The sequence below is a fragment of the Octopus bimaculoides genome, chromosome 27 (assembly GCF_046866305.1).
Source record: "Octopus bimaculoides isolate indiv1 chromosome 27, ASM4686630v1, whole genome shotgun sequence".
Taxonomy (NCBI): Eukaryota; Metazoa; Mollusca; class Cephalopoda; order Octopoda; family Octopodidae; genus Octopus; species Octopus bimaculoides.
Genome location: NC_142954.1, coordinates 17,847,608 through 17,874,318, shown reverse-complemented (window position 1 = coordinate 17,874,318; position 26,711 = coordinate 17,847,608). Strand labels below are relative to the sequence as shown.

Genomic DNA, 26,711 nt, shown 5'->3' with positions numbered 1-26,711 from the left:
ATTGGTTAAATTCCTGCATATTATCCAATCAGACGAGTTGTTCTTTAACGCAATCCTTCTTCACATCTCTTACGCTGTTTGTCTCTCCCTCTTTTTTCTTTCCCTCTCTTTATCGTATACGGTGTCTCTTCCCTATCATTCTTTCTCTGTATCTCTGTATTTTTTCCCCCGTTTATATTTCTCTATTTCTTTCCCTCTTTCTCTTTCTCTCTCTTTCTTTCCCTCGCTCTTCTCTCCTTATATTTCTCTTTCTCTCTCTTTCTTTCCCTCTCTCTATTTCTATACATCTCCCTCTTCCTTCCCTTCCAGCTGTCAACCAATCACCATCACTCTCAGCTCCGCAAACAATTTCTTAACCACAAAAAACGGGAAGTCATTCAGTAAACTAATCACTCACATGTAATTATCTCCCTTTAAAACCTTACCGCTCTTGTGCGCAGTCGTGACAGGAAATCATTCTTTTTAGCTTGCGCCATCCAAAATGGTGAGTACCGTGGTGTTTTCTCTCTTCCTAAATCCACATTAATCTTAATTACTGCTACCATCATATAGTTTAAATTCCATATTATCGCATGCAATTATCCCCAAACTTTATTTACATGTTTATACTTACCGATCTATGCTGATAATTAACAAATAACATATATTATACTTTCCAATCGTGTTCCCATTTCGGTGATCAATGGTGCGCATATACTACACACTTCTATTTATAATTACATCGTTATCGTCCTTATTTTATATTTGATTTATTTTAGGTAACAGTAATCAATCATGTTGTAATATATACTGATTGATTTATGCTCTCAAAGTTATATTTATAATCGAATTTAATGAAAAACGTCAGCGCGTGGATCTGACGAAGACCGAAATTATAAAATGGCGTCTCTTGCCACAAATCTCAATTAAAACCTGCTTATGGAACAAATAACGCGAATTCATCGCTTATATTGATCCAAGTAAAGGGATCTTGAAATATATTTTTAATTGATCTTTTTAATTTGTATATCGAACGATTCCTTTTTTTTTTTTCCTTATTTTTCTAGTTGATGATTTGCAAATGTTTGATTTTATTACAACACGTGTTATCCACTCTTAATTATCGATTGTCTGCGTACGATCGAATTTTTGTTCCTCAAATTGTCCTTTTAAACATACAGGCGCAGTCCTGGTTGTGTGGTAAGTTTGATTTCCAACCACGTGGTCTTGGGTTCAGTCCTGCTGTGTGGTACCGCTACCTTGAGCATCTTCCACGGAAACGGTGGGGCGGAGGTAAAGAATACGTACACCACCCGATTTCGGCGTAACAAAGACCCTAAACGCCTGGTGTACATATTCTTTACTTTCGCCACGGTGTGGATGTTAGTGTTTACTCTCCCCATCCAACTTGATAACGGTGTTGGTTTGTTTACGATCCCTTTCATAGCGGTTCGGCAGGAAGTGACCGATAAAATAAGTGCCGAGATTATATATATAAAAAAAAAGCACTCGTGTTAATTCGGTCAAGCGCTGCCCCCAGCTTGGTCACCGTATTGGTATTAAATTCGCAAAAAAAAATCTGAAAATATCCGGAATATGTAATAGTTATGGGCAGATTAACGCCTTTCTCTCTATATATATCTTTGTGTGTGTGTTTGCATGTACGTCATCGATTTTTCGGAATCATCCGGAACTTGTAATCCGCACAAATGTGGAAATGTCCGAGAGTTGTGAAAAAGAAAGAAAGTTCACTAGGCCAACGTAAATTGGGTTGGCGTTGCAACACTACACCCTATGTTTGTAAATAAAAGCTTGTTAATGCTGTTAATTTAGATCAAGGTTGATTTGTGTGTTGTGTGACTTCAGCCCAGGTTTTTTTTTACAAGATCAAAAATATTCCAGCTGTCCTAATCCTGTATTCAGACTACGAGTATTGGGCTGCAGTGACCATAGAAGCTCACTATGCTGATGATTGTAAAAGTTATTTAAATTTCGAATGGTCTTTGTGGTGAGTAGCTGGCCGTTTTAGTAGTAATCACACGGTAAAGTGATTGATTTTAGAAAGGGCCGCCAACATGGTGTGGCAACTCGTCTGATGGAAAATAAAACGTCAAGTGGATCACATTTCTATGAAGCTCTATTTGGTCACTTGACTTATTGTATTCCCATCGTAATTATCTAAGGAACATATTTGGATTTACCTTGTCCTAGATAAGTTTATAAAATATAGCCAAGAGAGAATACTTTGTTGGTCTGTATGAAACTTATGGTTGGCTCACAGGGTACAGAACCAGAAATGGAGCTTTTCTGCAATAGATAGTGTATTCATTAGTTCTAATGTTGAGTGCTGGTGGATTACAGATTTCTGTTAACACAGCAGCAGATGAAGAGTAGAGTATATAGTAAATGTGGGGAATATCTGAAAGTAGAGGCGATGTATTAATTATTGCCCTGGCTTTCTACTTTATACACGAGTAATTATTTCATCAAAGAGAATGTGTCAAAGTCTAGTTACATTCATGTAATAATGGGTGAAGTCCATTCCAACGTGGTCACTGTTCTTAGTCATTGGGTGTGAAGACTTGTGCTGGAAATCATTCTGGTTTGAAAAGTGGAAGGAGATGGTGGGATAAGGCAGCCCTGTATACACTATTAGTGTTGTAGGGAGAAAAGTGGAGCCATGGGGGCATTTCAAGACTAAACATAAAACCAACCATGGTGGCAGCAAGGAATGGTATTTGATCAATGAACTGGATTGATTGATCTTGTGGTTGAGGGTTGATGGCAGACTCAGTTACTCCTCCTCTCCATGCACTGGTTTCATATTGCAGTGTCCTACATCCAGTCCATGATCTCACTCAATCTTTGTCTAACATGGCCAAGATACAGCACTTTTCCCAAGTGCAGTTAAGAAGCTTGCTTTCCAACCGCATGGACTTGGGTTCAGTCTCACTGCATGGTGTCTTGCAAAAGTGTCTTCCTCGGACTGACCAAAGCCATATGAGTGGATTTGGTTGATGGAAACTGATAGAAGCCTGTGTGTATGTCTGTCCCTCCACCACTGTGTGTTTGTATTCCCCATAACTAAGTTTGGCAAAAAAAAAAAACAAGGAATAATTACCAGGTTTACAAGATAAAGCATTGGGGTTGCTGTCTCAATTGAAGCTGTTGTATTAGTTTGTATCTGCTACAGCTTGGGAAAATTTATGTTAATTATTTAAACTTGCATTTCTGTGCTTTTTTTTTTTTTTTTTTTTTTTTTTTTTTTTCTTTGCCCTTTATTAATGCAAATCTCGTTTTATTTTCCAGGGTTACAGAGGTCGAAGAAAGCATATTAAGCGTTTAGCCGCGCCTAAGCATTGGATGCTGGCAAAGCTCGGTGGTGTTTTTGTAAGTTTTGTCATTTTGTTTATTTTCGAAAAATAAGAAATCCACTTTGCAACCACCTGGTATTATTATAAGTTCAATGTGTGACGGCTTTGGCAAGTGTTGGTCAGACAAGCAGTTTCATTTGGAAAGATGTCTTGACTATGGGGAAAACATCACTTTGCTTGAAAATGGGTGAGAAGTAGTCTGACCCATAGATGTTGAACTGGTGGTGATGTATGTTTATTTAGATGCAGATCTTTGTACAAGTTGAGAGATGGGTGTGTTTATAGTCTCACGGATGCATTAACACTAACTTTTTTTTTTTGTCAGTGTTTTTGCTTCCACCTAGAATTCAAAGGAAATTACTACCATTCCCTTCACACTTTGCTTTTCGGACCTGGGCATCAATGTTTTAGAACTGATCTGTTTTCCATTGCATTTCAAACAGATTCAGTACTGAGTTCCCAAAGCAGAAATATCGTTATAGCAAATATTCTGCTCAGTACAACAGATTTGCTTCTCGGTTGCTTGACTGTAACAACTTCAGCATGTCCCTTAGTGGCTGAAGATATCTGCATCTCTGATGAGCAGCAGAAGTGGGGATGCATCATAGCCAATTGTTAAGAGGGATTCTTTTGGGGGTTTGAACAAGTGTAAGAAAAAACAGTTTTGGTGAATTAGTTGAAATTGTGCTTGCAAAGTTTACTGCTCCATGTATCTGAATGACCGCTAATGAATTAACTTTTTATTTTTTTTCAATCAAAGCCAGGCATTTTAAGGTTTGCAAATTAGTATAAATGAGCGAGTTAGCCCTTTAGCATTTAAATTGGCCATATTCGACCAAACCATTCCATTTACTTGATGTTCAAACTGGCCAGATCCAGCCTATCTCACCTGTCCTAAAGTGTTGTTCTAAAAACAGTCACATCATTGAAATCTCAATCATCATCATCGTTTAACGTCCGCTTTCCATGCTAGCATGGGTTGGACGATTTGACTGAGGTCTGGTGAAACCAGATGGCAACACCAGGCTCCAATCTAATTTGGCAGAGTTTCTACAGCTGGATGCCCTTCCTAACGCCAACCACTCAGAGAGTGTAGTGGGTGCTTTTACGTGTCACCCGCATGGAAACGGCCACGCTCGAAATGGTGTCTTTTATGTGCCACCCGCACAAGCCAGTCCAGGGGCGCTGGCAACGATCTCGCTCGAAAATCCTACGGGAGCCAGTCAGGCGGTACTGGCAACGGCCACGCTCAAAATGGTGCATCTCATGTGCCACCCGCACAAGAGCCAGTCCAGGGGCACTGGCAACGATCTTGCTTGGCTTGCCGGGTCTTTTCACGCACAGCACATTTCCAAAGGTCTCGATATAATGCATGATTAATTCAAAGCTGTATGAATAAATAAGCATTACATTTCACAGTAATCTGGATGCTAAAGGGTTAATTATATACAATTACGTGCGGGTGACACGTAAAAGCACCCACTACACTCTCTGAGTGGTTGGCGTTAGGAAGGGCATCCAGCTGTAGAAACTCTGCCAAATCAGATTGGAGCCTGGTGTTGCCATCCGGTTTCACCAGTCCTCAGTCAAATCGTCCAACCCATGCTAGCATGGAAAGCGGACGTTAAACGATGATGATGATGAATTACCACTTGATTAGGCTTCAAGGATTTATCAGCCGTTAAGCTTTTGCATATGTGGCCTTTGCATAGCTTAGGTTCCATGTATCTTGTTTTGGGATTATTAGGTGCATACATGGTTGTCTGTTTACTGGGTCCTTTTTACATGGCTGTGTGTTTAAGAAGTATCCTTCTCAATCACAGTTTTGAGTTCAATCACTAGTGGCATTTTGGGCAAGTGAATTTGGTAGTAGGAAACTAAGTGAAGCATGAATACGTTTTTGTTCTCCTTGTCTAGACATCATGTGATTGTTGTAAATTAATATGATTCATTTCTGAAGTTTTGCAAAAATGTCTGGCCATGGGGAAGTATTTCCTTGCTTGGAAATGTGAGGGTTGGCAACATAAAGGCCATCTAGTCATAGGACGTCTACCTCATTAAACACCATCCAATCTATGCTAGCATGGGGAAAGTCGATGTTAAAATGATTCTGATTAATCAAGAATTTGGAAGATATTTAGTAAAATTGGGTTGGTGTTTTGAATAGAATTTCAGAAGGGTTTTGGTGAAGGCTGATTTTGAATTTAATAATATTATCCTTTTGACATTCAGATTATTTTGTTTGTTTATTTTTGAGTGTTTTGGAAATTTTGTAAAATAACTCTGGGGTAGGTGAGGGTCCAGGACTGGCCAGTGTTGGGATATAAGGTAGAATATTTGGGCTGGATGTGACTAGTTTGAATTTATAACTTTTTTTGTCTTTGATTAATGGCAAGAGAGTAAGAAGTCCTTTCATTAATTATTTTGTGCATTGGGTGTTTAGAAAATATTAGCTTGTGGATATTTACTGGATTATTGGGATTTGGTAGGGGGTAGATAAGGGGTGTTGGGAAGTATCCCCTTTTTTCTGCTTTCCCTGCTGGTATAGGTTGGACAGTTTGACTGAAAACTGGTATGCTGGTGAGCGGCACCTTGTTCCAATCTGATTTGGCATGGTTTCTACAGTTGGATGCCCTTCCTAATGCCAGCCACTCCATGAGTATAGTGTGTGCTTAAGACACTTAAGATTCATTTTGGGAGTTTAGGACTTAACCTGTTTTATTCTTGTTGTGAGTTGCTGGTATTTTTACAATTACCCTTTTATTTTTTCTTTCCTTCTTTCAGGCACCCCGACCCAGCACAGGACCCCACAAGGTGAGGGAATGTCTGCCGTTGATAATTTTCCTTAGAAATCGTCTGAAGTATGCACTCACCTCTGATGAGGTGAAGAAGATTGTGAAGCAGAGGTTGATAAGAGTTGATGGACAAGTGAGAACAGATCCCACGTACCCAGCTGGTTTCATGGGTGAGTCCTGACACCCTTGTTTTGTTATTCTTCACTGAGGAAGGGACCTACAATTGAAGAACATTCTTGTTTCTTTAGTTTCATTAAAGTAAGTGGGGTGCTGGAAAATTACTGGCTTTATGGATATTGTGGGGAGTGCTATGGTCATCTCGGACCAGTTCTCCCTTTTGGTCTCTGAGGAAGAGCTTTTCTGAGCCATTGCACTGGTTTGTGGTTTCCGCTCTATCATTGTTGTTGTTACTTGTACTCATTCATTGCTTTGCTCACGGGAAAGGCTCTCATTGTTTACATTTTTGAACTAGCTGCTATTAAACAAAATTAATTGACCTGTCCTCCAAAACTGGGGAGCAAAACAGGAAAATAAACTCACCACTCAACAGCAAATGACTTGTTGTCCATGATGGTATCAACTTAAAGGGTGCAAATACACTATTTTCTGTTTTTTCCATATAAAATCTACAGGGTGAGGCTGACAGGATCAACAAAGAATTTGTCCCAAGAAAAAGAATACCTGTATCCTGTATGTTTTTTGCATGCAGAATTCAAAACTAATGTCAGATTATCTGTACCACCCACAGTTTCTTGGTTTCACATTATCCCTCTCAATTTCAGTAGAGTTTGAGACATATTCCTAATTTAAATGTTTATGAATAGAATTAACCTAATGAAAGCATAAATCTAGCTGAGTCACCAAAGCTAGGCAACACTGAATCAAGATGTTTTGTCTACTGTGCTAAGTGCAGGTGTACTAAGTTCACATATTCCATTCACCTTCATAATACCAAGAAACTGTATAAACAAATTTTGCTATATTTGGGGTGACTTAACATTCAAGTCACAAAAATGGCATTTCACGCCATTGATTAATAAGTGCTATGAGCATTATTTTGACTGCAAAGTGGGTGAACAAGATAAAAGCTGGGCTCGTCGGGCTTCTCACTCTATGGGCCAAAGGTTTATACCTTTTGCCATCCCTATGATTTGGAGAGAGCCCAAAGATCACACTTCAGATTGCTATTTCTGTATGACGAATATACAAGGTATAACCTCAAAATCCAAGCGTACTGTAAAATATCTTAATATACAATCTGCTATGAGACTAGTAACCCTCCAAAACAAATGACACTTCGTGATGACGAGTCAAGTGAAGATGTGGAGAAAGAAACAGAAGACTTTGTGCCAAACTGTTCATCAAGTGAACCACATTTGTTGAGTCTTGGGGATTTAAACTTGTCAGAAAAGCAAGCTGAACTTCTGGGTTCCTAGTTAAAGGGCTGGAATCTTGTCCAAAAAGAGACCAAAGTTAGTTTTCATTGTGATTTCGCAATTTTTTTTTTTCTCGTTTGAGGATGGTGTGGTGTTTTTTTTTTGATGAGGTGTATTCTGTTGTGGAGTAACTTAACCACAAAGTTTAGAAGACATAATTCAATTTTTCATACAAAAGTAATTTAGTGGGTGTTACATTCCAAAACCTTCCACAGAAATAATTAAAATCTAAAAAATTTAAATACCTATTAGCTGCAGAAATCCATGATATACTGAGGAGTCTGTGGTATAGATTTACAAATATTAGCCAGAAAAATCCGTGATATGGCGAGGGATTACTGTATAACCGATTTATTGTACATTAGTTTTGGCAGCAAAATCTTAGATAAACTCCAAAGGGGCATATGGACCCTGGTTGAGAACTGCTTTTCTGCTTTTTCTATGTAGTCCCGAAACTGAGAGAGCTTTCTCTCAAGTTGTTGCGGTGTTAATGGTAATGGTTTGTCTCTGGCATACATCGAAGCCAACAGTTGAATTACTAACCAGTTGGTCATAATATGCCAATATCAAAATCTTTTACACGGTCACTATTTGTACCTTTTATGGTCCTGTAGTATCACCAAGTATTAGGACATGCCTCTGGACGTTTTTACCATCTCTGAAGGGTTTGTGCTTTTGGGTACATATGTCAATAGTTATTGAAAGTGTATGGAAGTGTCATGCTGTCTTTTTCTTGACTTTTTTGGTTACTCTCCTTATCTTTTATAGGTTTCAGCCAGAGGCCGAGGCCATGCTAGTGCACCTTATTTGTTTCATATATCTTCTCAAAATCATCCTTTTTTTTTTTTTTTTTTTTTTTTAACCATTGGGTATGGAAACCTTTTCTTGTTACTCTCTTCTTTCGTCTGTTCATGTTCGTCTATTACTTGCACTTTGGTAGCTTGTGTTGCTCACTGCTGAATTGATCATCAGGTGTCAAAATCGTGATGATGTTTGGTCACCAGCAGATGAAAGGGTTTTGTGGTTTGTCCATGTTCTTTTGTTCCCTATTAACATGTTTTTAATCATATTGGGATGGTGGAATTGCTAACATGCTGGACAGTGCTTAGTGGCATTTCTTTACGCTGTATGTTTTGCGTTCTATAGTTTCAAGCTGAATTTGGTAGACAAAGTGAAAGAAGCCAGTCATATAGATATAGATGGATAATTCCTGTGTTTCTTTTCAGATGTTATCACTATTGAAAAGACCGATGAATATTTCCGTTTGATTTATGATGCAAAAGGAAGGTTTATTGTGCACCGTATTAAAGCTGATGAAGCAAAGGTAAGTGGAATGGTTGTCTGGTTTCTAAAGGCATTTTTTTTTTCTTCTCTTTCTTTTTCAAAGCTATTATGTGAAATGTTTTGGTTATACTAGACACATGTAGGTTCTTTCTGTACATGTGCTGTACTTCCCTAATAAAGTAATCTCCTATTTAAAGAAGCTTTTCAGCTGATAGTAATATTTGAAGTCAAGTTATAAAAGAAAAATCTATCACTGAAATGTTCTTAACTTCTGTCCATTTTTCTGTGCTTGCATGAGTTGGACAAGATTTGCTGGTGAGGCGACTTTCTGGTGACACATGTTGTCCATTTCTCACCAAGGTTATGTTTCCCCTTGTTTCTTGAAAGATTAAAAGTGGAGGATACCTCCTCCTATCTGATTGTGGTACCCTTTTACAACTTGGTGTGTGGTGTTGAAACAAGGTGGCACAAACAATCATAATCTCCATGCATGGACACAGTGGGCTTCTCTTGGTTTCCATCTACCAAATCTGCTCAAGACTGGCCTGAGGTTGTAGTAGACACTTGCCCAAGGTGTCGTACAGTGGGGCTGAATCCAAGAGTTTATGGTTGGGAAGCAAGCTTCTTACCACATAGCCATACCATCATTAGGTAAGAATTCTTTAAACCAGCCATATCTGGCTCAAGTATTCTACCTGTTTTCTCTTAACACTGGCCAGCTTTGATCTTTCTCACCTACTCTAAATTAACATTCTAAAAATAATCACATTATTGCAATCTCAAAGCTGTCTGATAATGCATGATGAATTGAAGACATTGCAGGGTATGTGTAAAAGGCCGAATCTTGCCAATTTGAAAACAAAACGAGTACAATATTTTGGCCGGATATGTCCAGTTAATCTGAAAAGCATCAGGATGAATTCCAGATGTGATTGACTATTATTTGCATAAAATATTATGATTTTTGGGGCCTTTCTATTCATGTTCTCTGACAAGTGTTCGGTAAATATAATATCCACCCCTGTTAGTAAATGTATACTAACCCATTGATTCTCATTCTGACAGTCCAAAATCACAACTTGTCGTTAGTGATGAAAATTAACCAAAGACAACTGCAGCCTTTCATTTCAAACTTTTCAAGGGTTTTGCAACCTTTCTGTCCATGTTTTGTGATAATTTTTTTACATCACTCAAACCCTTGGAAGAAGTGTCCAGAATCAATGAAAGGGATATTTTTATCTGATGTATATTCATAAACATGATATTACCAATTACTGTGTGTTGTGCAGTTGAACTTAACCTTTCTCTTTTCGTCTTTAGTATAAACTGTGCCGTGTAAAGAAAGTGCAAACTGGTATAAAGGGAATTCCATTCCTAGTAACACATGACGGTCGTACAATCCGCTACCCTGATCCCCTCATCAAAGTCAGTGACAGTGTTTTGTTAGATATTGCTACTAGCAAGATCAAAGAGTTTATCAAATTTGACTCGGGTAAGTTAACTGTCTTGTTTTCTGTAATCGTTATCTTTGATAAGTTCTCCACTTGTCAATCACAGGCTCAGTCTTTGCGCTGGCCGGACAGGTATGTGATTGCTAGTAGTGTGTGCAAAGTTTTACTTCTCCTTTTCCATACGAGCAGTATTTCACCATTACTAGGCATGGTGGAATATCAGAAACTGGAAATTATATATACATGTGTATATTATGAGCTTCTTTTAGTTTCCATTTACAAAGTCCACTAAAGAAATTGGTTGGTCAGGGGTTGTTCTAGAAAACACTTGCCCAAGGTGGCTTGCAATAGGACTGGACCCCAGAGTGCACTGGGTGCTTTTATTTATTTATTTTTTTCAAAACGATACTGGCACTATAGGTGTTGCCAGGTAACTTGCAAGCCAAAGGCCTCTTAGTTGCGGGAAGTGGCTGTGAGCCAGGTGAGAGAGTATCATCATCATCGTTTAACGGCTGCTTTCCATGCTAGCATGGATGTCCTTCCTAACACCAACCACTCCAGAAGTGTATTGGGTGCTTTTACGTGCCAGTCATCTTTCTATAGAGGTGGTACTTGGCTACCCCAGTAGGACAAGGAATGTGAAGGGGAGAGAGAGAGAAGCAGGTGTTGGGCCTGATGATTAGTACAGATGGGATGTGTTTGGAGATGGGCAAAGACCTGACTGTAACAAGTTATAGTGAGGAAAACTGGAGGGACTGTGAAGGGCTAAGAAAGAACGAGAGGGCACAGTGTGTGCATGAGCAAACGGGACAGCCATGCAGTGATATCAAACCTGTTTTGTGAAGGTCTTAACATTTGGGTGTGTGCATAGAGGGGCAACAGGCAGGCAATACATTTCTCCAGATGCTTCCTTCCTATCTAAAATTTCCATTTTGGATTGCCAGTATGTGGAATTTGGCCATTATGCCACTCTGTGGAATTGGCACTTCTCTATCGTTATTAGTAACTGTTTAATAAATTCAGCTTATGCTACTTTATTGTCTGGAAGAGTCCATTTCATTAATCCTGTAGCTGTTTCATGTGATAGTTGTAAGCAGTTATCGCTGCTCTACAAACTATCCTGTTTTCTATCTTCCATGGAAACATTTTGGCCTTGTTAAAATGGTACTTTGCTTCGCAAGAACTGAAGGTTACTGACAGACAGGGTATCGGGTTGTTGGATATACACTTAACAAATTTGGTCTGACTCGTGGCAGAGTGGACACTTAAATGATGATGAGTCAGTAATAAAGGGCAGCATATTGTTTCAGACTTTTGTGTTCTCTAGACATGAAGTTTGTTTCTTTCAACTGATATAAGTTATCTTGAATCAACTCTGTTGACCTCTTTGACTTTCAATTATGGATAACCTGCTTTTCAAGACACCAACGTATTTGTATGGAATATTTGAAGACTTCAGCTGTCAAAGAACTTGGAAAGAAAAAAAGAATTGTGGTGTTTGACATTTGAGAGTCAACTAAAGAATTATGTTGGTTTATCCTGATATGATGAAACTCGTTCCATTCACGGCCATCTTGTCTTTTTGGGGATTATTGTTGATGGAGAATCTAGAAGTGTGTGGCCCCAATAGATATGAATTACCCACTCATGCCTCTTCTGTTTGTTACCAAATAACATCCTATTTTGTGCAATAATCCCCCTTTTGAGACAACCCTGTGATCATCTAGAGAGGCTACATTTTGCCAAGCTTGGGTGCTGTGTTGTATGGCTGGATGCCAATCCTCACCTGTTTCTGGGTCGGGTAATATTTCCCCATGGCCACATAGATTTTCACAGAAGACCAGTGAAGTTCGTATGGTACAGTCAAGTGATGCAAAGGCAAGGAAACCTACATGCAATGTGTTTTTAGCTTCTTATTTCTTTGTTTCCCGCAATGGGCTAAACATAGATGGGACAGACAAAGGAATTAAGTTGATTAGATCGACCAGTGTGTAACTGGTACTTAATTTATCGACCTCGGTGGAATTTGAACTCAGACTATAACGGCAGATGAAATACCGCTAAGCATTTCACCCGGTGCGCCAACGTTTCTGACAGCTCGCCGCCTTTGTGTCTTTGGCTTCTGTCTACAAAATCCACTCGCAAAGCTATCGAAGAAGGCAGTTGTCCAGTGTTCCATGCAATGGGACTGAACCTGAGACTGCCTGGTTCAGAGCAAACTCCTTAACCACACGGCTTTTCTGTGTCTCATCAACTAAATATAAAATCACTATATAGTGGGTAATGGAGGAGGAGGTAATCAATGAAGAAAGGTGGGATACAGGATGACATGGTATTACAAGCATTGGAAACAAAATACTGCTGGTGCTATATGATTCTATGTGCTAGTTATGTTGATGAGATGATAGCTTCGTTTTAGGAAACTTTTTGTATTGTTGATCTCCTCTCTAGAGACAGAACATGTTCAGGAGCTTCGTTCCACCTAACGGTTCGATTTTTTAAAACTCCCACGATATCTGGATTTGAAGTATAAAATGAGGAATCCTGGTTTGCATTGGATCCTGTCAGAATGTGAAACAGTAAATGTTGGTTTTTGTGTTTCTAAATATAATGTAAAAACTATTGTCATTTCAGGTAACCTATGTATGATCACTGGCGGCCACAACATTGGGCGTGTTGGTGTAATAACTCACAGGGATAGACATCCAGGGTCCTTTGACATTGTACATGTTAGAGATACATTGGGGCATGTATTCGCCACAAGGTATGTCATTCCTTTCTTGTATTTGTCAGTCTTTCATTGTCTTGCATTCTTCTCCTCTGTACGAAGGTGTGTGTGCTTGAGCGCGTGTCTTACCACACGGCCCTGCCTGCATCTATATGCATAAATATTCACCAAGAAGCAATAAATCAGAGAACTCCATAAATGTAGTCTTCAATGCATTATGTCTGAAAGGTTTCTAATTCCAGTGCACTGAGTTACATATTTCCAATCATTAGGTATAAATAAAGACTAGTTTTCAAGATGTCGATTGTTAGTTTCTACCCTGTGTAGTCACAACTACTGTTGCAGAAGGCCATTTTTTTCACCTCATGTCAACTAGGTTAAGGCCTCTTTCAGTTTGTGTCCATTCTTCCTGCAGACAATGTGCTACATTGTTAGTTCACTGTTGTATTACATGCATGAATGCTATTACACGCCTGGAGCATTTTGTTACAAAGACGGTGGTACAAGTTTTGTTAAAGGCATATCAGCCACCTCTTTACATTTGGAGACGGGAGTGGTGTACTGTGTTTTGATTCTGCTTTTCAAATGCAATGGTGTTCTTTAGTGCTTTTACCATATTCGATGGCATGTGACATGCTTTTAACTGAAAAAATGTCTCCAAGAAAAAAAAGAACCCCTGTCTTGTTCTAATGTGTGCAGTTGGGGCTTAATGTTATATGCGTGAATACATTAAAAACTTTAAAAACCTCTTTTGGTGGGTGCATCTTGTATGACATCAATTATCATGAATGGTATTACAAGTAATTTTCTAAACCCTTTTCATGTCGATAAAATTTAACTGTTGATGCAAAGAAGTTGAAAATTATCTTGTCTGTAGGTAATATTTTGGTTGTAACAATGTTTGAGTGTTATGCTTTGAATGGCCTTAACTGCTGAAAGAAATTGCTTACTGGACTTAAAATAAAACCAGTTCAGTCCAGCTCTTGGCAGCATGGAGAACAAATTAGATGATTATGATGTGTTAAGCTTTCAGCAACTGTAAAATGAATGAAATCAGACAAAATCTTAAACTAGTGAAACAGTTTCAAAGATTTGTGTGAATTTAAACATCTAGATAGAAATAAGTAATACAATATAGAATTTCTATTGGTCTCGTTTCATAGATTTTGGAATACAAAATTATAAAATATTCGGGTCTTGTTTGTATCTTGTCATATTCACTGTTAATTTAAGACAGTGTGTTAAAGGCTTTCTGCATGTGAAAACGAGCAATTCAAAGCTTTTTAAAGATTGTTCAAGGGAAGGTAACTCTGGCAGCTTTTAGATACTGTTATCATTACTGCGTTATCTGCAACATATCTCTCTCTCCCTGTAAAACATTGACGGAATTCTGGTTTAAGCTCCCCATGTAGCACCTTATGACTTTCCTATTTTGCTGATTTTGTGTTCTGCACACGGGAATTCATGCGATTATGCAAGAAATAAACATTTTTAAACCTCTTTCCCCCTTATCCAGTAAATCCTAAGAGTTCCTTTTTCCGGAATTTTTCAAAATAAGTTGAGCTTACGGACAGTCCAAATTCTATACTTAAATACTAGCAATGGGTGTATCATCAGTCCATAAAATATGTTTATGGTGAGAAAAATATTGAAATGAATAAATACATGTCAGTATCAAAGAAATGCGGAAGGTATCAGGTGGTCGTGGGGTGTGCCCTAAATAAGTGAAATTCCCCTTAAATCACCCAATTTTTTCGCACATGATCTCATTAAGTCTCATTTGTTGGACACAAATTTGCAAAAATTTCAAACACATAAAAAAGCTATGAGGAGTTTATGTGACGTTCTTAAACCAGAATTCTGTCTAAAATTGTTGTTAGGTTTTGAATTATTAATATTAATTTTTTTTTTCTTTGCTTCTTTTCAGAATTAAGAATGTATTCATCATTGGCAAAGGAAACAAACCATGGGTGTCACTACCTAAGGGCAAGGGTGTGAGACTGACAGTGTCAGAAGAGAGAGACAAGAGAATTGCAGCTAGGCAACAACAGTAAATGTGATTAAGAGTCATTAAAGACTTGTTCCTTGGAATGTCTGCAGTTTTGTTATTATTTATATTCTTGTTGTTTTTGTAGTATAGGCTTGTTTAGTAGATTGTTGTGCTGTTATTGTGAACTCTAAGCATTACATTGAGATGATAAACAATTTCTTTGTGTCTGAATTACGTGTCGTTTCAACAGGGTTGGGGTGACTGCCCACAAAGCCGGAACATCAATGGACGTTCTTCGCCCTCTGTTCAGTGACTGCCTCATTCCTAGGTCTCCTGATTTGTCTATGTGTGATTATTTCTTGTGGGGAGACCTCAAGGCACATGTGTATGTGCATATGCCCTGTACAAAGGCGGATTGAAGGAAGTATTCACATGGCAGTCACCCAAATCAACAGCATTGCTAGGGAGAGTGGAGCCCAACTTCAAAGAATGCCATCAGAAGTGCATCAGTGAGAACAGATAACACATGGATCTTGTTTTCCACACTTGATTTTGACAAATGCTAATTCAATATGAATACATTGATGTCAATAACAATTGTTTGCAATTAAAATTATTTATTTTCTGAATTTCTCAAGATCGTGTCTTTGTCCCACCCTTTATGTATATATACTTTTACTTGTTTCAGTCATTTGACTGGCCATGCTGTAGCACAGCCTGTGGTCGAACAATTTGACTCCAGGACTTGTTCTCTGTGAGCCTACTACTTATTGGTCTCTTGTTGACAGCTAAGTTATGAGGACGTAAACACCGACATTGGTTGTCAAGCGATGGTGGTGAGGGACAAGCTCACACATATATATATTCGAGCAAGATCGTTGCCAGTGCCGCTGGACTGGCTCCTGTGCGGGTGGCACGTAAAAAACATCACTAACTGGCCCTCGTGTTGGTTGCACGTAAAAGCACCCGTTAGGAAGGGCCAGCTGTAGAAACTCTGCCGGATCAGATTGGAGCCTGGTTCGCCAGTCCTCAGTCAAATCGTTCAACCCATGCTAGCATAGAAAGCGGACGTTAATCCATGATGATGATATACAATGGGCTTCTTTCAGTTTCCGTCTACCAAATCCACTCACAAGGCTTTGGTCGGCCCGAGGCTATAGTAGAAGACACTTGGCCAAAGATTCCACACAGTGGAACTGAACCCGGAGCCATGTGATTGGTAAGCAAGCTACTTGCCACTCTTACACCTAATAAGATAACTTTGTTACATATATATAAATATATGCCCCCGGCCCATCAGGAGTCACTGCAGAGATGCTCAAAATATCTGGCAGTGTTGGCTACAGCCTAGTCACCCGTATTACGAACCAGGTGATACACGAAGGAGTCATACCCAATGACTGGTGTAGCAGCACCATAGTCAACTGCTACAAAGGTAAAGGTGACACTTTAGATACTAATAATTACAGAGGCATCAAGCTGTTAGATCAGGTTATGAAAGTTACGGAGAGGGTCATAGACCAACTAATTAGGGAGCAAATCAATTTAGATGAGATGCAGTTTGAGTTCGTGCCAGGTAAAAGCACCACCGATGCCATATTTCTAGTGAGACAGCTGCAGGAGAAATATCTAGCCATGGATAAACCTCTGTACCTGGCCTTTGTTGACATGGAGAAAGCCTTTGACAGGGACCCCGATCCCTTATCTGGTGGTCAATGAGGAAACTTGGGAAAGAAGAATGGTTAGTAAGAGCTGTGCGAGCCATGTACAGAGATGCTGTCAGTAAGGTGAGGGTTGGAAATGAGTACAGTAATGAATTCCGGGTAGAGGTAGGGGTCCACCAAGGTTCCGTCCTCAGCCCCCTCCTATTTATCATGGTCCTCCAGGCGATCACAGGAATTCAAGACTGGGAGCTCCTCTATGCTGATGACCTTGCACTAATTGCTCAGTCACTATCAGAACTAGAGAAGTTTAAGGTGTGGAAGCAAGGACTAGAATCGAAGGGCCTTAGAGTCAACCTAGCAAAATCCTAATAAGTAGGAAGGTAGATAAAACACAAACCCCTTCAGGTAGATGGCCCTGCTCAGTATGCAGTAAAGGAGTAGGTAGTAACTCTAAGATGTACCCGGTGCAAGCTATGAACACATAAGAGGTGCAGCAATATCAAAGGCAGATTAACTACAAAGTTAGTTTTTGTATGTGGCAGATGTTCAGGTGCAATAAACACTGTAAACAAACAGGAAACAACTTCTATCTCATTCCAGGGAGAAAAGCTAGAGGTAGTTGATAGCTTCCGCTATCTGGGTGACCAAGTTAGTAGTGGGGGTGGGTGCGCTGAAAGTGTAACTGCTAGAATAAGAATAGCCTGGGCCAAGTTTAGAGAGCTCTTACCTCTGCTGGCGACAAAGGGACTCTCACTCAGAGTAAAAGGCAGACTATGACGCATGTGTACGAACAGCCATGCTACGTGGCAGTGAAACATGGGCTGTGACTGCTGAGGACATGCGTAAGCTCGCAAGGAATGAAGCCAGTATGCTCCGTTGGATGTGTAATGTAAATGTGCATACCCGTCAGAGTGTAAGTATCTTGAGAGAAAAGCTGAACATAAGAAGCATCAGTAGTGGTGTGCAAGAAAGACGATTGCGCTGGTTTGGACATGTGAGAATGAATGAGGTTAGCTGCGTGAAAATGTGCCACTCCCTAACAGTTGAGGGAACCCGTGGAAGAGGTAGGCCCAGGAAGATCTGGGCTGAGGTGGTGAGGCAAGACCTTCGAACATTGGGCTTCACCGAGGCGATGACTACTGACCGAGACCTTTGGAAATGTGCTGTGCGTGAGAAGACCCGGCAAGCCAAGAGAGATCGTTGCCAGTGCCCCTGGACTGGCTCTTGTGCGGGTGGCACATAAGATGTACCATCTTGAGCGTGACCGTTGCCAGTACCGCCTGACTGGCCTTGTAGGGTTTTCGAGCGAGATCGTTGCCAGTGCCCCTGGACTGGCTCTTGTGCAGGTGGCACATAAAAGACACCATTTCGAGCGTGGCCGTTTTCGTACAGGTGACACGTAAAAGCACCCACTACACTCTCTGAGTGGTTGGCGTTAGGAAGGGCATCCAGCTGTAGAAACTCTGCCAAATTAGATTGGAGCCTGGTGTAGCCATCCGGTTGCACCAGTCCTCAGTCAAATCGTCCAACCCATGCTAGCATGGAAAGCGGACGTTAAACGATGATATGTAGAGAGAGAGCAAGCTTCGTAACCACATCGTTACATATAATATACCTAGTGATAATTTTGGCCAGAGTGCCTGCGATGTAAGGGAGACAACTTTTGTCACACTAATCAGCTGCACTATCTTCCTTAAAAGTGGTTGTGATTATACGTTTGTTACAACCATTCTAATCATAACAGGTGGGGTGCTGGTACACGCGAGATGGTGGGCGGGCGTTGTGTTCTCGAACAAAACCTTTCGTCTCACATTGATCTGCGATCACTTCGATACCTGACGCGTGGTATACTGGGCACCAGTTCAAGCAACGTCGATTTGATGAAGAGATTGATCTAGTGTACAAGACATAATCATTTGATCGCTACAAACAAATCATTTGTGCATCTTGTTCCCCAAGGAACTGTCAAACTGTTTAGTCTGTCGAGGGCGCGCCAGATTATCGTCAGAGAAATGCTGTTTGCGGACGGCGCACTCTGAAGAGCAAATGCAGCACCTCGTGGGCAAACTTTCAAAGACCTGTCAGGGATTCAGTCTGAAGAAGACCCGAGCTGGAGGTAGTCTATCAATTCACCTATCTCGGCTCTACCATCGCTGATAAGCTCTCCCTGGACCCGGAGATCAACAGGCGAATTGGACAAGCATTTCCACATTTGTCAGGCTCACAAAGAGAGTCTGGGAAAACAGAAAACTAGCTGCAAACACCAAGATTGCTGTCTATAAGGCATGCACCCTTAGTACGCTACTTTATAGCAGTGAGACGTGGAGTTTCTACTCCAGACGGGAGCAGCGTCTCAACGTCTTTCACCTTCGTAATTTGAGATGCATCTTGGATATTAGGTGAACGGACCACATCACCAACACCGAAGTTTTCAACCGAACCAAGGTACCCAGTATACTCACCCTGCTCCAGCAGCGTCGTCTGCACTGGCTCGGTCATGTACATCGCATGCCGGCCGGAAGGATCCTAACGGACCTCCTGTATGGGTAATTAGCCACCGGCGTAAAGAGCACGGGGACGACGTCATCTTCGTTTCAAGGGCGGCTGTAAGAGGGATATGAAGTCGCTTGAGATGGGAGGAGGCCGCAAATGATCGCCAACACTGGAGACAAATACTGCGAAAGGAGATGAAAAACAGGAACTCGCCACCAAAGAAAAGCGCACTTAAAGGGATGGGAAAACCAGTAGCGCCAGCGCAGGCAGAGATCCCCTTCAAATGAAGTCGCTGTTTGCATATTCATGCCCTCCCGAGACCGGCGGATGCCTACTATATATATATATATATATATATATATATATATATATATGTATGTATATATATATATGTATGTATATATATGTATGTATATATATATATGTATGTATATATATGTATGTATGTATATATATGTATGTATATATATATATGTATGTATATATATGTATGTATATATATGTATGTATATATATATATGTATGTATATATATATATGTATGTATATATATATATGTATATGTATGTATATATATATATGTATGTATATATATATATGTATGTATATATATATATGTATGTATATATATATATGTATATGTATGTATATATATATGTATGTATATATATATGTATGTATATATATATATGTATATGTATGTATATATATATATGTATATATATATATGTATATGTATGTGTATATATATATATATATATATATATAAATATAAATAAATAAGGCGAGCTGGCAGAAACGTTAGCGCGCCGGGCAAAATGCTTAGCGGTATTTCGTCTGCCGTTACATCCTGAGTTCAAATTCCGCCGAGTTCGACTTTGCCTTTCATCCCATCAGAGTCGATTAAATAATTGCCAGTTACGCACTGGGGTCGATGTAATCGACTTAATCCATTTGTTTGTCCCCTTGTGGGCTATATATATATATATATATATATATATACATACGAGCTGAATTACCCGGCAAAGCGGGGTTTATTTCCAGTTCCCGTTCCCATTACCCTATTTTATGTCCTATCCCGTTCCCTGTTGAGTTCTCGTTTAAATTACGAATGGATTTACAAATACTGGCAAGTAATACAGTTGAATCACAAAAGTGATTGATTGAAATGGTAAGGTAATATCAAAGTTGGAAGGGTGAGAGAATTGACAATTGATTGATGGTTATCGATTTTTCTGAGCTTCTCAATATACTACATTTTGGGTCTTGCTCTCTGGAGCAAATGATTTGGATTGCCGACTCTTGAGCATCGTACATACATTTGGCCATGGGAAGAAACAGGTTCTGCAAGGTTTAGGCCAACCACCTCCAAGGATTGTCCTTGAGCCTTGTTTATGGTCGTTGCAAAACTTAGTTTTACTGGAAATTGCAGTCGATTGAACTCAAATGGCATGCCAGAAGGAATCAGCGGAATTCGTGGTATGAAGACCTCACCATTTGCTTTGCCAGTGAGAATGGTCGCCTCTAAGACTCTTGGCACCATCTTGGTGATTGTAAGTCGTGTACCATTGCAAAGCTCGGGTGAGTCCGAGTTTCTTAAAAGCATCAGTGGTGCGCTAATCTTGAAGTGGAAGAACAAAGTATTAAAATCCGCTCTTCCTTTCACTAAACTCATTCTCTGTTTTCCGTTCTGTCCCTCTCTCTTGTTCTCTCTGTTTTTCACATTCCCTATCTCACTGTCTCTTCTTGTCTCCTCCTCTTCCCTGATACTGGGGTTTAAAGTTTAATCGATTTTACCTAATCAGAAAACAGGATTTGGTATTTTCTGCATGATAGCTGTCTAATCACAAAATGAAAGCAAAATCATTCCGATGAGGAATTATTATCAAACAAAGGAAAGCAAAGCATAACGAAGACCAAAGTTATAAGAACTCCTGAAGTTTTAATGAATAAAGTCATGGGAAACGGTCGAACAAACATGTAAATAATTAAAAAAGGAAAAAGATCGTCAAGGAAATTTTTTTGCAAAAAATTGCACAAATATGTCCTGATCAATGTAACTTCTTCTCCTTCTTTGGACTTTTCCCTTTCTCCTCTCCGACGAAGAGCTATGTTCGAAACGTTAAACTCCCTCCTTTCACCGATTGTCAAGCTAATACACTTCTTGGGCACGTCCTCGTGTTCGTTATTTTCCTTTTTTTTTTCGTTCTTTATTCGTTTATTTGAATACACACACACACACACACACACACATGTATATATAAAGTGAAAAGGGTACAGTGAGGAGTGGCATATCCAACGTTTCGGATTCAATCTTTCGTCGGGGGAAGAGAAAAAAAGTCAAAAAGAGTTTGCATCTTCTAAGCCAGTTGTTCAAGCTGAGAGGATGTAAACTCTCTTTTACTTTTTTCTGTTTCTCTGCCCCCTGACGAAGGATTGAATCCGAAACGTTGGGTATTCCACTCCTCACGGCAAATTCACAGCACCCTTTTCACTTTATATATATATATATATAAATCATTAGAAGAATCACTTTATTAGACGGAGTTCAATAAATGTCATAAAATAAATGGAACGGGTTTTGATGGTCATATGGATTATATATTTAATTAATTCAACCAGATAGCTGTTTCTGTCGCCAATTAGTATACTAATTAAGTTCACTTTAGAATTTGATTTGGCGTGAGAAAGAAATAAATTAGTTAGAAAACGAAATCATTATAATGATCACAAAGAAGAAAACTAAAGGTACAAACTTTAAATATAAAAATATTTAATTATTCTTCACTGATGAGTTCCAAATGACTTAATATGATAATGTGTATTATAGTAATGTGTTGAAATACATATTCTTCAGTTGTATACCTAAATATGGTCTTTTGCGACAGAAACAGCTGACTGGTTAAATTAAATAAATAATCCGTATTAGCATCAAAAGCTGTTCTATTTATTTGGTGACGTTTATTGGACTCCGTCTAATAAAGTGATTCTTCTAATGATTTTTATTTATATATATTCATACGGAAATGAAAGGAACCTTTTAAATAAAGTATGATTAAAAAACGTTGGAAACCTAAGCAATAATACCCTAAACGGAAGAAATATTTTCATCCGGAAAAATATTATATATATATATATATATATATATATATATATATATATATATATATATATATAAATTTTTGCTGAACTCATATATATATATATATAGAGAGAGAGAGAGGGAGAGTTCAGCAAAACATTTAGATTCAAATGAATATGGTACTTAAGTTGAAGCACCAGAATTTAGTACGGTATTATCCATACAATTTTAAAATAAGGTGATTAGAATCAAAATAAGCAACAAGGATGTCCAGAGGTAAGGCGGTACGATCGTTTCATGCAACTCCATTTAATTGAACAATGCAACCATTACATCAATTTAAATGCAGAGCAATCCTCAGCTGTACAAAGACATAGAATATATACATTTTTCTCTCTCCTTTTTTTCTTTTTTTTTTCATTCTTTCTCCGTTTTTTAATGCCTTACGCACCCAAACACACGTATATATATGTATATCAACATAAATATATGAAAGTCAATGAAGTTTCGTAAAAGAAGGTGATCATGTACATACTTTCTTGCTGTTGTGATTATAACACCTCATTGTAAACTATGTTCCTTGTTTTCCCTTGTGGAGCATATACAAATAGGTTTTTTGTTGCTGCCCACTCTTGAGCAGCCAACATACAGTTGTCCATGTGAGAAGCAGGGCTCTTCCAAGAGAAGACCAGCTACAGACAGTGTTTGACCCTGATATTTGTTTATGGACATGGCAAAAGTCACACGAAGGGGGAATTGTAGTCTTCTGAATGTAAAAGGAATGTCTGCTCCTGATGGAGTAAGAGGAATTCTTGGAATAAAGACGTCATCCCCTTTTGCACATCCAGAAAGAATGGTAGCCTCGATAACGTGTGACATCATTTTCTAAATAATGCTCATCTGTTATGTTCGTGTTAAAATTTCATCAACATCAAAAATATATGAATTTTCATGGGAGTTATGGCCGCTATGCAAAGAATATAATTTCCAAATTTCATAAAGATCCATTCAGTACTTTTGACGTAGTTTTGGATAAGAAAACAAATGACTAATGTGTGTGTTTGTGTGCATGTGTATGTGTGTGTGATGGGTGTATATATGTATAGATATCTGTATGCATGTATATATGTGTACATATTACATGTACATCTATATATATATATATATATACATCTACACATATGTATACATATACATGTATGTATAGATCTATATATATATACATATACGTGTACATCTATATGTATACATATACATCTCTCTTTCTCTCTCTCTCTCTCTGAAAGTATCTGTCATTACAGTATCGAAATGGTGTACATATACATGTATATGTATACATATACATCTCTCTCTCTTTCTCTCCCTGTGAAAGTATCTGTCATTACAGTATCGAAATGGTGTACATATACATGTATATGTATACATATACATCTCTCTCTTTCTCTCTTTCTCTCTCTGTGAAAGTATCTGTCACTACAGTATCGAAATGTGATTGTTTCAGTTAGTGGAATAGTTTCATTTTTAAAGTGAAAGTATTTGACATGAGTGTTTTTGTTTCACTTTTGACACGTAATACTTAAATAGTGGAGGAGATATTATGTTGCCGTGTGCTCGAACTCTGCAAGAAGTTAATAATTTTTTTTGACTAAAACACAACTGGAACCCTAAGTAAGGCACGTGTAAAATTTGAATGAAATTGGTTGCGTAGTTCTCGAGTTTTAGGGATTCACACACACATACAGACAGACAGACAGACACACAAACCTAAGCTTTCTTTGTCAGTCATAATGCTTATGTCGAGTGTGATATTTGAGGCCCACCAACGATTTGCAAATGTTGCAAGTATGAGAATTATGGGTCAGTGTAGGCGGTATATTTGCAACCACTTTTCTCCTTTATTTGGCACCCTTTAGCCTGTTATTTCTAGTTTAAAGAAAGTCTCTCTTACCATTTTGACACGATGATCTCCATTTTGAACGTGGTGTGTGTGTGTGTGTGTGAATATACATACACACCGATACCCAGTAATATGCATTTATCTTGTAAATCTACTGACTCGGAGAATAAAGCCAACGACCGTATAAATCTCTTCCAATTGTACAGAGACATTTCTCTAACAAAGGTTATGTCATTATGTGCTACCATAGATCAATTATATTTAAAAGTCACAGAGGTACGCAGAGGTGGCGGGGAGACCACAAGAAAGGTCAGCGTGTCTCTTTTTTCAAACAAGCTGTCATTGTGGCTTTTCAGCAGCAGATGGGAAGAGTGGTTGCATATATTGGTGCAGGCATGGCTGTATGGTTAAGTAGCTTTCTATGCAGTCATATAGTTTTGGCTTCAATCCCATTGCGCGGCATCTCGGGCAAGTTATTTCTACGATAGCTCCAGACCATTCACGTACCGTCAGTAATTACTCAGGGTAGGCAGTTGGTGATCTTTATGCAGTAAGACACAAAAAATAAGCGAAACACAGGCGCTCGACTGAGTTGAAGGCAGATTTACTTCTGCCTTTATAGTACGTAAATAAAACGTTGTTGTAGGAATGTACGCAGCACGTGTAGTACAGCAGTACTATACATAGCTTTCATACTGAGATTGAAAAGCAGGGTGAATTATGCCTTCCTAAACTAGAAATAAATAAAATATTTTGCATTTTATGCATAGTAATCAGAGTAACCTTCATAATTGTATTGCATTAGGTGTTTATTTTGCCATAAAAGGAAAATGTTGCTATCGATCTATTTTTTTCAAGGTAGGCGGTGCCTACCTTGCTTATCTAGGCGGCACGTCCCTGTCCCAGACCTAACAATGATGCCCTATGAATGAATATGGTAGACGGAAACTGTGGAAGCCTGTCACATACATACATACATACATACATACATACATACATACATACATATATTGGTGCAAACAGAAAAAAAACTAGAACTCAAATTCTGAGTATATGTATATTTTTATTAGTATATAGCAGAAGTAGCAGAGTGACTCAAGATCCGAGAGTTTCGTGAGTTGACACTTCAGTTTGATAAGCCCCACGGTACGAAATACTGGGAGCCACTCTGTTGCTTCTGCCTAATATTAATACAAATATTTATGTGTGTGTATACACACACACACATACACATAATATATATGTGTGTGTGTGTATACACACACACACACATATGGTTGTGAGGCGTAGAAGTGGCTGTGTGGTAAGAAGCTTGCTTCCCAACGACATACCCCGGGCACAGTGACGCCACAACTCATTTCTACAGCTGAGTGAAGTGGAGCAACGTGAAATAAAGTGTCTTGCTCAAGAACACAACACACAGCCTGGTGTGGGATTCGAACTTGCAACTACATGATTATAAACCCGACACTCTAACCCCTGAGCCACGCACCTCACTCACTCATCTATCTCTCTCTCTATCTATCTATCTATCTATCTATCTATCTGTATGTCTATCTATCGATCGCTCGGACCGGGGCTAAGGTGTCACGCAGTGGGACTGAACCCGGAACCTATGTGATTGGGGAGCAAACTTATAACTTTAACGAGCAAAACTGTTTGCTGGTCCCGGTGGATTCGAACGTGAATAAGCAAACCGCTGTTGTGTTTCATCACAGGAGACTAACTGCTCCTTTACGACGAATGGGTAAGCATAACACAGTCGATTTATAGTGCAAGGGTGAAAGAATTATTCGGGCGTGTCTGATAGTATTGTACTTAGTCAACCGTGAATGTGACTTTGCCTCTTTTTTGGAAAGATAGCCAAAATTAATTAGGCCACATGCCAGCTGGCAACTGTGAATAAGGGACATAGAGAGAGAGAGAGAGAGAGAGAAAGAGTGTGTGAGAGAGAGAGAGAGAGAGAGAGAGGGATGGAGGGAGGGAGGGAGAGACGCTATTATTTTTATTGTTGCTGTTGTTGGTGTTGTTGTTCATGTTGCGGCGTCACACAAGATCATCCCTGACTAACCAAGATCTATAATCGAAGGCGTTTCAGCCGCGATCATCGCACGGCCTATTTCTTTCTCTTCGTTCCCGGTATTCCATGTTAGACGCAGCAGTCATGGTTGTGTGCTTAAGAAGCTCACTCTGCGATCACAAGGTTTCGGGTTCAGTTCCGACCAATGCTTTGTGATCGAATTCGGTAGACGGAAACTGTGTAGAAGCCTGTCTATCTCTCTCTCTCTCTCTCTCTCTCTCTCTCTCTCTCTCTCTCTCTCTCTCTCTCTCTCTCTCTCACACACACACACACACACACACACACACACACATATATATATATACACATATACGACGGGCTTCTTTCAGTTCCCGTCTACCAAATCCACTCACAAGGCTTTGGTTAGCCTGAGGCTATAGTAGAAGACACTTGCCCAAGGTGTCACGCAGTGGGACTGAACCCGGAACCATGTGGTTCGTAAGCAAGCTACTTACCACA

General features: G+C 39.3%; 1 protein-coding gene and 1 long non-coding RNA gene across 2 annotated transcripts in view; one reads left to right on the top strand and one right to left on the bottom strand.

Moving 5' to 3' along the window:
- The window catches only part of LOC149130870 (uncharacterized), a 506,474-nt gene that overhangs the window by 109,767 nt on the left and 369,996 nt on the right, over positions 1-26,711 (bottom strand). The gene's annotated exons all lie outside the window — the stretch shown is intronic.
- LOC106879390 (small ribosomal subunit protein eS4) lies at positions 68-15,138 on the top strand. The gene is made up of 7 exons (XM_014928920.3): positions 68-484; positions 3,289-3,369; positions 6,138-6,318; positions 8,811-8,908; positions 10,189-10,360; positions 12,954-13,083; positions 14,975-15,138. Exons 1-7 carry the CDS (start codon positions 482-484, stop codon positions 15,099-15,101), a joined length of 792 nt encoding a protein of 263 aa, XP_014784406.1. The 5' UTR covers positions 68-481; the 3' UTR covers positions 15,102-15,138.